The following is a 14,853-nucleotide window of genomic DNA, read 5'->3' on the forward strand; positions in this document are numbered from 1 at the left end:
ATGAGGTGCTGCTGGACGACCCAAGGGGCGGAGCTTCATGAGCTTGCGCTCAGTCTGTCAGGACAATTTCATCTCACGGAATGATGATAATATCAGAAACTCTCAGTAACGGTGTTCATTTCGAGTCGGACAATAATGCCTACAGAGTCAGAGTGCTGTATAGAGATGAAACAGGTATAGTTTAGTAGTTTAATTACGGTTATTATAACGTATTTGTCATCTGCTTGTATGTATCCATTATTTATTAATAGCCTACAAGTCTGCTGTCTGAATGATGATCAAACATGTACTGATGAGTTTAATAAAGTTTATTGTACATCACACAAAAGATGAAGCATCATAGGTTTAGTTACCTATGATCACGCGCGTGAACTCGGCAATCGACTACTTTGGACTTCAACCGAAAACAGGATGTTAACAACATCATGTATAACATAATTTTTATACATATCTTTCACATCTACTGCAGTCAGATTCACTCGTGTTCACTCAGAAGGAATCACTCACATTTTCTGTGCACTTGTAATGACACATCAAGGAATTTGAGAGGCTAAAAGCAGGTTTAAAACTTGCCCCATTGAAGTCAACAGAGTGCAAATTTTAAAAATAGAATAACTCGGTGTAGGCAACACCGATTTTTGTCATTGTTCTCTGTATTGACAGCACTCCAAATGTACAAAAAAAATGAGCTCAATGTTAAAATTGACTGGAGTTCTCCTTTAACAAAAAAGTTCTCTAATACTGAACATAAAGAATAATAATAAAATATAATCTTTTAGGAGTTTATTTTTATATCCTACAGAGAAAGTCATCATAAGTGGTTATTTTAGCCAAATTCTAGTCGTGTTCTCAACTGGTCAAACAAAGATGTTTTCTTTGAACGTTCCCTGCAGGTTATTTTGGAGTTTGTTATATAAACTAATTAAAACATTGCATATGATACCAATATGCTGCAGAGATTATTCTAATGCTGAAATGTGTAAATTATTTATAAATAAAGTATTTATACTGCTCGGACACATTCGGTCTCTCTCGCGCACTGTCGAGCGCGTTCTCGGACACACTCGACTCGGGTCTCACTCGCGCACTGTCAGCGCACTCGCGGCGTTCGCCTCGCTTTTGACCGGTTGCCTCAAATACACACCAGAGAAAAAACTTTGCAGCTCCTATGGCTGAGAGAAAGCCTACTCGGATGAAAACCGCTTCAGTGAGCTTGTAGTAACGCCGCATTTTATTGACAATAACGGTAACGGCGTTGTAACGGAGGAAACAGTAATTCGTTTGATTACTCGTTACTGAAAAAAATAACGCTGTTAGTAACACCGTTTATTTATAACGCCGTTAATCCCATCACTGTTAGGGATGGGTAAAAAATATCGATTTCTCGATTTTATTAGATTCTCATTTTTACGAAACAATGTTGATTCTTAAAACCCAAGAATCGATTAGTCATCCTGTTTTCAGTTGATGAATGAATGTAACATTCTAGCTCGCATCCCATCAAATAAATCACAATAATCTTTGTGCTTTGTTATTATTGATATAAAAACAAAGTCTCAGATTTCAAATTGCGTCCATTTTATTACGCAATTCATAAACATAAATACTTTAAGTATTTGTATACAAATCAGTTAATTTTTACCTTATTTTTAAGCTATATTATAGTAGGCTAATAAAGCCTACAGGCTACAACATGTAATTCCCAAAACTTTGCAGTGTGTTTGGCCATTGGTCCTAGCAGCATGAAAAACAAGTTTTAAACAAATTCTGAATCTCATCTTCATCGAGATTTCTAGCTCTCCCGTTGAACCAGGACTATTAATAATGAAAAATTAGTAACTTAAGCCTAAATGTTTCCAATTTATGCAAGGAATACAAAAGCCCCGACGTGGATGGGATATAGATATAGTAGAAAGATATATATATATATATATATATTTATATATATATATAGAGAGAGAGAGAGAGAGAGAGAGAAAATTACCCCTCAAAGAAGTCAGCTTTATTTAGGAGGTCCCTAATACCTTATGGGGGGGGCCCAGATCCCCTCAGACCCCCCTGAATTTGAGCACTGAATTTACCTCATTCATGGAAAATTTCAAGGACATATAATCAATTTATAAAAAGGCATCAAATTATCATAATATTTTATAACAGTTGTCTACTTTCTACATCAGGGCTCTAGGGCTGTGTTGAAAAAATCGATTCACCGATTCTGAATCGATTTTCATATTAATTTCTAAAGATCGATCCGTAACTCAGAGGATCGATTTTCCCCGTGAACTTTAACTTGCCGCGTCATTGAATTCACGCATGCGAGGTGGAAGGACATTAAAACAACGTCAGTAACGTTAAGCAAGCGGTTGCTTTGAAAACTCCAGAAACGCTCAAAGCTGCGATCTGGCACCATTTCGGGTTCAGAAGCAATGCAGAGAACGAGCTTGACAAAAGCAAAGGTTTTCTAAAGGTTTTGTAAGTTCAAATTTTATTTACATTCTGTGTAGAGATGCGCGGTTGGCGGTTACAGCCGCGGACTCCGTGGATAAACCGTGGATCGGACGGATGACGTGACGAAAAATTATATTTTAATTAAATTCGGATGGGTGGCGGGCGGTTAACCAATCAAATAAAAAATATATGCATACATTAAGTGGATGGCGGGCGGGTGCGGTTTTGAAAATTGGTCAAAAACGTTGGTGCGGACGGATGAGTTTTGTTTTGTGATGCGGTTGAAATAATAGCCCATCTGCGCATCTCTACTGTGTAATGTTGTCTGTTTACTGTGAAGCCAGTAACCAACAATCTGTTTACATTTGCACTGGCTTAGAACAAATGTGTTCTAAATGTTGATAATTAAAATAAAAAAATAAAGGTGCATTTGCATCTGAACTGTAGCAGCTTTTTGGAAAATTCTTAATGTCATTTTTAATAATACATCAGGTTCGCGTCTAAATAATCGGTCTGCTGCTGATATACCTCTGCGTCCTCGGTCGTCTACACTAGTGCAAGTTTGTGAAAGCAGTTGCATCAACACTCTGGAAGGGGAATTGTTCTTTACAACCACCAATACTCCATTAATTTGCAGTTGAATGTCTATAATAATAGTATCAATATGTTGCATAACTACAGTCCTGTAATTCAGGTAACAGCAGGAAAAAATGCTTTTTTCAAAAACCATTATCTAAATCTCGAAGATCGGATCGGATCAGATCGAATCGGATCGAATCGAATAATGATAATCGATTCAAGATCTTGAGAATCGGAATCGAATCGATTCTTGAAATTTGAATCGAAACCCAGCCCTACAGGGCTCACTTTTATTGGTGATGGGAAGTTTGGATCATTTTACTGACTCTCTTGTTCGATCTCGTTCATCAAAATGAACTAGGGTAAACGTACCTATTAAGCTCACCAAAATCTACATTGAGACATTTTTAGTGCACAAGATATTGGTTTTAGTACAAGAAGTTATTTTAAAATAAAATATTAATCTCTCACACTATAATATTTCATTTTATTTTAAATGACAAAAGTATTTCAATTAAGATGTACATCATTAAATATAAAAAGTCTGGCTGTGCTTAATGGGTACGTTTTGTACCCTTTAAGCACACCCCTGTTCCCAATAAGCTCACAACAAGTTTTATAAAAAATTCTTGTTTATTTTAAACAACCTTTTTAAGGGATAATTGAAAAAAGTTTTATTTGAAGGTACAGAGTCAATCACAAAAAACCAGAACACTAAAATCAAGCAACAAGGCATTCAATTTGATCAGGTAGCCTATCCTATTCATAGTGATGTGTCATTCAAACTCATTGCAACATCTAGACTAGTCCACGTTCAGCTATGTAACCCATATTGAAAAATCAAATAACAAAACAAACCAATGTGCTCCTTAAAGGGATACTCCACTTTTTTTGGAAATAGGCTCATTTTACAACTCCCCCAGAGTTAAACAGTTTTACCGTTTTCGAATCCATTCAGCCGATCTCCGGGTCTGGCGGTACCACTTTTAGCATAGCTTAGCATAATGAATTGAACCGGACAAGACCATTAGCATCTCTCTCAAAAAAATGACCAAAGAGTTTCGATATTTTTCCTATTTAAAACTTGACTCTTCTGTAGTTACATCGTGTAATAAGACCGACGGAAAATGTAAAGTTTAAATTTTCTAGGCTGATATGGCTAGGAACTATACTCTCAAAATCGCACCTTTTCATTCTCCGTCCATCTTAGTACACGATGTAACTACAGAAGAGTCAAGTTTTAAATAGGAAAAATATCTAAACTCTTTGGTCATTTTTTTGAGAGAGATGCTAATGGTCTTGTCCGATTCAATTCATTATGCTAAGCTATGCTAAAAGTGGTACCGCCAGACCCGGAGATCGGCTGAATGGATTCGAAAACGGTAAAACTCAACTGTTTAACTCTGGGGGAGTTGTAAAATGAGCTTATTTCCAAAAAAAAGTGGAGTATCCCTTTAACTCTCTGGGTCAGAGCTTTCCTGTCTACTCCAAACTTCTTGGACAGATACGACAGGTTTCTGATGGCTCCTTCTTTGTATGACATGCCTCTTTCATCTTTGGGCATACACTATAGTTTCGTCTAGCTTTTGTCATCTTAAGACTGTGAAAATAAGTTTATTAATAATTTTTTTGAAGATTAACATAGTGACAACCATCAGTTAATATTTAAATTCTGATTATTAAGTATTTACATAGACGTTTAATGTGGGTGAGCTTAAAGGGAGCACACACTGTGCTTAATTGGAGCAAAAACATTTTTTAATTAATAAATATTAAATTAAAATTTAAAGGAAAATATTTAGCTAAATTAATAATCTAGGTAATGTATTAAGTTTATACCAATTTTAATATGAACAACTATTATAGACAATATCTATGAAATTATGCTTTTTCTAATTGATGTCACACTGAAGCTGTGTGATTGTCATAGTAGTGCACCCTTTAAGCTCACCTAACAATAATATGAATTCTTTAAAAATTACAGCAGTTTAAAACCAAAGACTATCAATAAAATGTAAAATTATAATATTATGGATTTAAAAGTACAAGCCATTAATTCCTGTGAAGTAATATATTAATGTAGCACACAATCTTATACAGCTAGTAAGCTAGCTATGTTCGTAGCATCTGGGCTATGTTGCTAAAACTATCTTTTAGATCTAACTGTAATTATTTCCCACATCCAGGTTCCAGGTTATAATATTCAAAAGTCTAAACATTAATCTCTTAATTTTGCAATAAGAAGATGTACTTCTTCAAAATAAAGTCCTAAACATATAAAAAATGCACATCTGAGGGGCTCCTCTTCTGGTGAAAGTTTTCAGACAGCTTTGAAAATAGCCGCCAGACAGTGTGAACACATGGACACACATATCTCAGTGTGCAATGGTCTGATTGGTTTAAAATTACAGGAGGTATATAGTAACAAACACATCAATTGGTTAATACATCAAATAGGATAATACATTGCTGTTTCTTTTTATAATCTGAGCTCCAAGATGGTAGTGTGCTTAATGGGTACTTGAGCTTAATAGGTACGTTTACCCTAATCTTTTTTTCGAGTCATTTCGTTCATTTAAGTGGCTTTAAAATTTATGTTATACTTTTAACAGGCGAATTTCCCGAACACATCCCCCTACGCAAACTTGATCATATTCTGAATTAAGAAATCATTATAATGCAGTCTTCCCTTAATTTAGAGGGAACATAAATAATTACTTTAACTTACTAGTCTTTTGTTCATTTGTCACGTGACAGAAGCAATGAACGGATCGTTCATGAATGACTCATCACTAACTTCCATGTCCTTTTTTACTTTATATTTCTCTCTTTTAATTAGTTTAATTTAATAATTTTTTCTTTCATGTCAGACCCGATGGAAGAGAGCGAGGAGAGAGAAGAACTGAGTGAAGTGGAGGAGAGTGATGAACTGAGTGAAGTGGAGGAGAGTGATGAACTGAGTGAAGTGGAGGAGAGTGATGAACTGAGTGAAGTGAAGCAGGAGAGTGAAGAACTGAGTGAAGTGAAGGAGGAGAGTGAAGAACTGAGTGAAGTGAAGGAGGAGAGTGAAGAACTGAGAGAAGTGGAGGAGGAGGAGAGTGAAGAACTGAGTGAAGTGGAGGAGGAACATCATGTCAAACCTGGAGAAAAACCTTTGAGTCGCTCAAAGACTAAAAAGACATTTTTAAAGAAAAGAAGAGCCAAGAAAACTTTCACCTGCGTACTCTTGAGCATCACATGATGATCCACACTGGAGAGAAGCCTTTCTCATGTGATCGGTGTGGAAAAGCATTTATCTGGGCATCAAACCTGAAGAAACACCTGACAGTTCATACGAAGGAGAAGCCACATTCATGTTCTGTGTGTGGAAAGAGTTTTTCACTGCGGCAATATTTACAAATACATCAGAAAACTCACACTGGTGTGAGAGAGTACATGTGCTTTGAGTGTGAGAAGACTTTTACTGCAGCGAACAGTTTAAAACTGCACCAGAGAATTCACACTGGAGAAAAACCTTACAAGTGTTCACACTGTGACAAGAGATTCAGTCAATCATCAAATCTGAAAACACATGAGAGGATCCACACTGGAGAGAAGCCACTTGCATGTGATCAGTGTGGAAAGAGTTTCTCTTTTAAAAGTAACCTGAAGATACACATGATGATCCACACTGGAGAGAAGCCGCATGTATGCCATCAGTGTGGAAACAATTTCATATGCAAACATGATCTTGATGTTCACATGAGGATACACACTGGAGAGAAGCCGTTTAAGTGTGATCAGTGTGGGAAAAGTTTCAGTCGATCTTCACACCTTAAGGTTCACATGAAGATCCACACTGGAGTGAAGCCGTTCTCATGTGATCAATGCGGCAAAGCATTTATCTGTGCATCAGAGCTGAAGACACACCTGAGAGTTCATACGAAGGAGAAGCCGCATTTATGTTCTGTGTGTGGAAAGAGTTTTTCACGGCTGGATAGTTTACATAAACATCAGAAAATTCACACTGGTGTGAGAGAGTACATGTGCTTTGAGTGTGAGAAGACTTTTACTACAGCGAGCGATTTAAAACTGCACCAGAGAATTCACACTGGAGAAAAACCTTACAAGTGTTCACACTGTGACAAGAGATTCAGTCGATCATCAGATCATAAAAAACATGAGAGGATCCACACTGGAGAAAAACATTACAAGTGTTCACACTGTGACAAGAGATTCAGTCAATCATCACATCTGAAAACACATGAGAGGATTCACACTGGAGAAAAACATTACAAGTGTTCACACTGTAGCAAGAGATTCATTTGGTCATCAGATCGGAAAAAACATGAGAGGATCCACACTGGAGAAAAACCTTACAAGTGTTCACACTGTGAAAAGAGATTCAGTCAGTTCTCATCTTTGAAAAGACATGAGATGATCCACAGCAGAGAGAAGCCGCACACATGTGATCAGTGTGGGAAGAGTTTCTCTTTTAAAACTCAACTGAAGCGACACATGAAGATCCATGCAGTAAAGAAACCACATCACCTCAGTCTGAGATCACGGTGAGTAGTTTATTTTCATGTGCTGAGCAACAATATATAGTAATATATACCTAGGATGACTTGAGGGTGAGTAAATCATGGGCACTGACTTGGAAGCCAGGAGAAACAAGGCACAATTTGAACTAACAAGTTCATGAAGTTTTAAAGGGATCATATAATGGTACATGCACTTTTACACGTTGATTGTACTGAAATGTGTGTTGGCAGTGCCAAAAATCCAACCAGTGTTTTTTTTTTTTTTTTTTAATCTTCTTATATGTTTCCTCCATCTCAAATCAAGCTGTTCGTTTAGTGACGTCACAAAATCGACGCCAGTCCCACGATTGTTGATTGACAGCAGCGTTTCAACACAGACCCGCCCTCGTGAGCGAGCTGGCGCGTTCATTGTTGATAGCTGGAGTGCTGAGTAGAATGCCGTCTAAGCGATTGTGGTGTTCTGTTCTTGGGTGTAATAACAAACACAGCATCATTTTGATGATGAAGACGCAGTGGCTGAGTTTGTTTTCGAAGGGAATATTCCCCACGATCAACGTCAATGCTTTCATGTTTGTGTGAATCATTTCACTTCATTTCATTTTAGACTGCTTTACAAACGAGGTCAGTAAAAAAACTGGTTATTTGCTAAGAAGCTGCTCCTGAAAAAAGGATTGGTACCAACTATTCGTGTTCAAATATTCATCTGATATTAATCTTTGCAAATAGCTTGCACGCTTCATGATGAATGTGGCTATTTTTACACTCAGGGTACATTACGGCATGTTTTCTATGTATGACGTTATCAATATAATTCATAATCCCACGTTTATAATGAACGACGCGTTATGGTTATTGTGTTATTGTGTTACAAACAGTGTACGCACAGAACAGAGGGGCGGGGTGAGCAAAGCTCATTATCATTTAAAGACACATGCACTTAAATGGCGTGCTGAAAACAGAGCTGTTTTTGACCAGGTAAAATTAGTGTTTTCTTACAATACTAATGAGAATTTTTAATTAAAGTATATTACAAACTTTTAATTTAGACCCTAAAGAATCATATTAGCTTGTACAAAAATGACATTATATGACCCCTTTAAGTTATAGGCCTAAGGCTTTTAAGTCCACAAATCACCAATATTCACTGTGGATTTAATGTAGTAATGCTAACTGTAACCATGGTATTGTGGCAGAAATAGAAAAATGTAGCGCTTATACGTATTTATTTCCTGTTTTCGGTCGAAGTCCATAGTAGTCGATTGTCGAGTTCATGCGCGTGATCATAGGTAACTAAACCTATGCGCGTAAACTCGACAATCAACTACTGTGGTCTTCGACCGAAAACTATAGGTATATACAGGTATGTGCGCTGGCTGAATTAACATCACTTTTATTCATATCTTTCACATCTACTGCAGTCAGATTCACCCGTGTTCACTCTGAAGGAATCATCTAACATGGCTGTGCACTTGTAATGACACATCAAGGATGTTAAGAGGCTAAAAGCAGGTTTAAAACTTGCCCCATTGAAGTCAACAGGGTGCAAATTTTAAAAAGAGGATAACACGGTGTAGGCAACACCGATTTTTGTCGTTGTTCTCTGTACTGACAGCACTCAAATTTACAAAAAAATGAGCTCAATGTTAAAATTGACAGGAGTTCTCCTTTAATGCTTCAAATAGGGCTGAACGATATTCTGTTTTAACATCGACATTGCGACGTGCGAATGAGCGATAGTCACATCGCCGGAACATGCGATGTGAAGGGTAACGTTAGTAGCACCCATAGTGTATTAAGAGAACGGTAGCACACAGTAAACACGAGTTTGTTGTATGGCTTTTTGCTGGGGTGACATACGCGTTCCGCATGCCTGCAAAGTGATTGGTTCGCTGTGCCGCAGCTCACCGCGCTCACTGCTCACAGCCAACATTCACTGGCAATCCTATAGTTAAAAATGCGTGACGAAGAGGATCTGCCGCAAAAAAGTCAAAATCAGCTATTTGGGACTAGCCTATTTCGTCTACAAAACGGAGGATGTTGACCAAAAAGAGGTAGGCTACTTTGCTGGAGTGTTATAAAGTTGTGGATGGTTGTCTTTTTTTAAAAAGTCGTTTATTTTTCGAGTTCGCATTTATGAGAAAAAAACAATGTTACGTGACATTACGGACGCGACCGTTATGAAAGCAGCACTAAAAGACTGCTTTAAAACTTTCACAGAGACCTCAAACAGAAAGCACAAAGCCTTTCTTTTAAACGAATTTCGTTTTGTATTAATTGTATCTTAATTTTAATCAGTATTTCATTATCCAATTTCCTGGATTTAATAAATAAAAATTAAATATAGCAGCCAGCGCCTGAACTGGAGATTAAGCTATCATCCTTGAACCGAAACTCAGCATAAAAGGTAGCCTACTCGCCTCACACACCTAAAAATAATAATAATAATAATAAAATAGAAATATAACTATTATCTACAGAAATCTCTACTTTTAAACAGAACCATTAAAATTTTTTTTTTTAATTAATCTGTTTGAAAAGTGCATTTCTCCCGATCACTGCTGCGAAGATCGCGAGTCAGTATTGTCAACTTCATCTTTACAGAAAACATTTGTTTATTAATAAAAAAATAAAATGTCTCATTGTAATATTTTACATATTATTAATCATTACTTTTGCTGGTTCTAGGTGCCGTTTACATGAACGCGTCACTGAATCAGCACAGAAAACATAATTTTTCGGGTCCTAGAACCTGAAGAACGTTAGCCTAGGTCCTGTGTAGAACGTTCACCGAATTCTGAGAGAAATATGTTTCTGGAATAAAATATTAAGTGGCCTTTTTGTTACTTGTAATGAAGCTTGCTTATTAGTGAAATTATTAATAACATGGAATGGTAATTATTGACTTTAGCCTGGATTGATGGCTCGCAATATCGTGATATATATCATTGGGAAAATTTATCACAATGTAATTTTTTTCCAATATCGTGCAGCCCTAGCTTCAAAGATTGTCCCCATTTGTAAAACTAAACGTTTCAAAGTGTAGGCAAACTTACACTTGGCAAACCAACGTTTTTATTTAACATTTTAAAATCAGCACTATAACCAGTAGACTGAAGATTTAAAACTACATTTGTAAAAGATCTATGTGTTATATTTAAGAGTAAAGAGAAAGGAATATGCTGGAATATTCGCTGGAATATATGTATGTATTTTCAGAAAAGTAAACAAAAAATACATCATCGCAATTACCAAGTCCATATCATCTGGCATGTTATTAGAATTACTGATAATGTTTTAGAACTCATCTCTGTTTATATGACACATTAGTTACAGTTTCTGTTTTCATAGACGTTAAATGTAGGTTTTAAATCATTCATGTTAATCTTCTATGAACAATGTAGATTAATGTAGAATAAACAAATGTATATTTTAGTCAGAATTATTGCTCTTCATCAACTAGAGGTCCTGGAGCTCGCTCTGTAAAGTTGAACAGAGACTCACTTGCTCTCGGGACAAGCATTGAAGGACAATGGAAATGCACACACGACTTTCTAACATTTACTGATAAGGATATAACCATTAAATATAAGAATGTGCCTCAAAAGTCATTGAAATTACAATCATTTATTTCAATCTCTGCATTTAATAAACTACTAGGGAGTGTTTTTATCACAGCTTGTAAATGTTTTAAATGAATGCGTTTGTGTGTGTTTTGTAATGTATGATTTTATTTCTGTCAAGCTGTTGGTGAAAATAAGAGCTTGTTCTTCAGTGATTTTCCTGGTTAAATAAAGGTTAATAAGTTACACAAAGGGAACACCGCATCAGAGTAAACAACACATGCATCTGTACGACGTGTTAAACTGTATGCTTAAGAGTTTATTTGAAGCGCTGAATATGAAGCATTTTCATGTTTAGGAAAACTTGGCTTGTTTCAGCACTAGATGATTTATGTTAGTTTTGTTTGCTGTGTTGTGGCTTCGACAAAACCTGATAATCTTAAGTTACATGATCAAGGTCACTAGATTTTTCAACATGTGATTAGCCTTAGTACTTAGTTCAGTGTCTGTAATATTGATTATTCCTCATGTATCATGATTGTAAGAAATGAAACTTGTTTGTTTTTAGCAGAACTGCCAGAAAGCATCTGGAAGGAGAGGACAGAGAGAACGCCAGTGATCCAGAACCTGCAGAATGAAACATCAAGATACTGAAGAACAAAGAGGTTGGTGTTTATTCTTGATTCCTCATTCATTCATCATGATGAAGAACATGCTGATGCTCACCAGATTTACATTGTTTCATGACCAAACTAGTGATTTATAACACAAATCATCTTCATGACATTAAAATAGATCATAATCGTGCACAGCAGTTGTTGACCAGATTTGATGAGATTATGACTGTTGAACTCATCAGTGATCTTGACTTTGAGCTTCACTTTTCATTTCACGTTTGTCTCTCATTTGAAATCTCACATGATTTAATGTTTCTTTTAGACCTGATGGAGGCGAAAATTCTTCTCATTCTGAAGAAAGACCATTTAACTGTGGTCAGTGTGGTAAACAGTTTCACTCGGCGTCAGTCCTGAAGAAACACCTGAAGATTCACACAAAGGAGAAGATTCATTAGTAATATTACAGCAGAAAAGACACGGCGGTGTGAGTTTCAGTGCTGAAGTCCTTTACTACAGAAGATGAACTGAAAGAGTGCCAGAAAATTCACACTGGAGAAGAAAGCCATAACACTTTTAAGAGAGACATGAATCTGATATTAATTTTTAACTCGTTCTTCATTGTTTTTCATCAGAAAATCTAGTTTCTCTTCCACTTCTACTCTTCCATGCAAATGCAAGATATGCTTTCATGTATCTTTGAAACTGGACACTTTTCTGATGCTTTGGCTCTTATAAGTCATTAAAGAGAGAGATCTGTCTCATTCGCTTTCACTTTTACTTAACCCATTTAAGCCCACCGGCAACTATAGTTGCCGCAGTACATAGTTGTCATTTTCCTTTTGTAAATATTTTTCTAGATGTTGTCCATGTTTTATTTCTCAATGAAATGCAAGCAAACAACCAAATAAAGGATTTCAAGAAAAAAAAAGGTATTCACTTCCTCCCTGTCACATGAGGCTGTCAACTTCCTACCCCTACTTCCAGGAAGCAGGGCGAAGGCAAACCCTCCCAAAGAAAGGTCATTTTCATGTTACTAATAAGTATTTTTTGTTGACATATATATATCTACTTAATCATGAAGGTCTCTAGAATCCGCCAAACAAACAAATCTTACAAGAGATCTATAGTTTTTTGTATACTTAGTCAAAAGTCCAAGTGGCAACTATAGTTGCCGGTGGGCAAATGCCTTGTAAGTATATATCATGGGAAAATGGGGTATACTGTGTTAATAGGTTAATAAATCAAGTTTATTGGTCTTGTTTAGTGCATAAACATAACTTAACCCTTTAAATGACATCTCTCTCTATATATTTTTTTTTCTTCATTCTATTTATTTGTATTTATTTATTTTCATTTAACTTTTTGATACACAATGCCCTGTTATGGCTGCACTTTGTTCTGCACTATGTTCCACAACTTTAACCCTTGTTCGCTGTTCGTTTGCGGTTTACAGTCAGGCTGTTTGGGGTCTGAGAGACCCCAGGCAACAAAATGTTATTTTGTAACAATATATATATTTTAAACAAATGTAATTTTACATTTTTACTCCACAAAATGTTCAAAAAAAGAAAAGAAAAATTCTCCAAAAAGAAAAAAAATATATATATATATAAAAAAATTGCCTTATAAAATACCCTCATTTCTAACTTTCATTCATGGGGATAACATGGATAATTTGACATGGTTTAGTGTAAGATTTTTGGCCAAATCTTGGAAAATGCAGTTTTAAAAGTAAAAACAAACAAACAAAAAAAAAAAAAACACTTTAGCCAGTAGATGGCTTTAGAGCTCTAAAAGTTTCAAACTAAAAGACATTTTTTCACATGTTTTTCCAGTTAGATTCATATCTACATATAATGAAATCACAATTATAACAATAAAAGTTACTTTTTGTCAAAGTTTGGCGGTTTTTGTACTGAAAAAAAAAAATCAGTTTTTAAATAATGTTCCATTATGATTAGAATCAAACCTGATCAGGATGTTACAAAGAGAAAAGTTGGAGTTTTTAGAGTTTATCATTTATTTCAAACATCTGTTTTTCATATAATTCTACAAATTTAAAGTGTGCCACTTCATTTCTGTCTGTTTGTTCTGTGTTGTTTCTGATTTTGAGGATGATTTTTGTCCATTGATCAAATTTATTTGATTCTAATCATAATATAACATTACTGAAAAACAGAATTTTTTTTTTCAGTACAAAAAGTAACTTTTATTATTATAATTGTGATTTCATTATATGTAGATATGAGTACAGCTGGAAAAACTTGTGAAAAGATGTCTTTCAGTTAGTCAAAAAGCAAATAGCAAATAGTGGTGCTCTGCAGCCATCTACTGGTTAAAGTGATAAATTGTTACTTTTAGAACTGCATTTTCCAAAAAATGGGCAAACATCTTTTAAAAACACTTAACCATGTCAAATTATCCATGTTATCCCCATGAATGAAAGTTAGAAATGTGGGTCAAAAAGACCCTGAACAGCGCACAATGGTTAAGGCAAATGGATTTGTTGTTTGTTGTGTTTTCATATTCAAGAGATTATACGCTAGATGCAGGGTTTTTTTGGGTCTGCATCAAATGTTCTTCGACTTTTATACATAATAAATTTGTTTATGAATAAAGATTGATCTGTTGAAAGCAGTTATTTTGAGATAAATGCCAAATGTTCTCCTCCTGTTCATATTTTACATTGAAGGGGTGCATACAACATATTTGCCCACCGGCAACTATAGTTGCCGCACATTCAAATATGATTTTCAAGAAAGAAAAAAAAAACCTGGGGAAAATAAATGCAGAACATGTTCACATAGGACACTATTAACAGGATTATATGCATGAAACCATTCAGAAAAATGTGGGCACAAATGGGTTAATGGTTGTATTTGCTTCATGTAATGATTGATTAAACTCATTTGATCAACATCTCATTGTTATTGCCCATTTTTATTTTCTGCTGATTCTGCTTGAATCAGGAATAATTCTAGTTCTGAAGGTCATGAAGTATCCTGATATGATTGCTTTTTGAGCTATCCATGTTTTTTTTCTCAATATAGCTTTTAAATGCCTAACTAAATTATACATTTCTAGTCAATTTAATGTTTCATTCACACCATGAGGCTTCATGAAGTA

At 35.6% G+C, this 14,853-nt stretch overlaps 1 protein-coding gene across 3 annotated transcripts in view; it reads left to right on the plus strand.

Annotated features, from left to right (window-relative positions):
- Positions 1 to 14,853, plus strand: part of LOC308689759 (uncharacterized protein) — a 44,588-nt gene that overhangs the window by 11,143 nt on the left and 18,592 nt on the right. The window contains exons 2-4 of one of the 3 annotated variants that reach the window (XM_081363663.1): positions 5,898 to 7,574; positions 11,679 to 11,775; positions 12,050 to 12,853. The exons of 1 other annotated variant lie outside the window; for it this stretch is intronic. In XM_081363663.1, coding sequence (XP_081219789.1) covers positions 6,265 to 7,574; positions 11,679 to 11,748 — 1,380 coding nt within the window. In that variant the 5' untranslated portion in view covers positions 5,898 to 6,264 and the 3' untranslated portion in view covers positions 11,749 to 11,775; positions 12,050 to 12,853. Of the gene's footprint in view, positions 1 to 5,897; positions 7,575 to 11,678; positions 11,776 to 12,049; positions 12,854 to 14,853 lie in introns of those variants that run through there. One more of the 3 variants, XM_081363664.1, reaches the window with a different exon arrangement.

Source organism: Scardinius erythrophthalmus, assembly GCF_964197995.2.
Source record: "Scardinius erythrophthalmus genome assembly, chromosome: 1".
Taxonomy (NCBI): Eukaryota; Metazoa; Chordata; class Actinopteri; order Cypriniformes; family Leuciscidae; genus Scardinius; species Scardinius erythrophthalmus.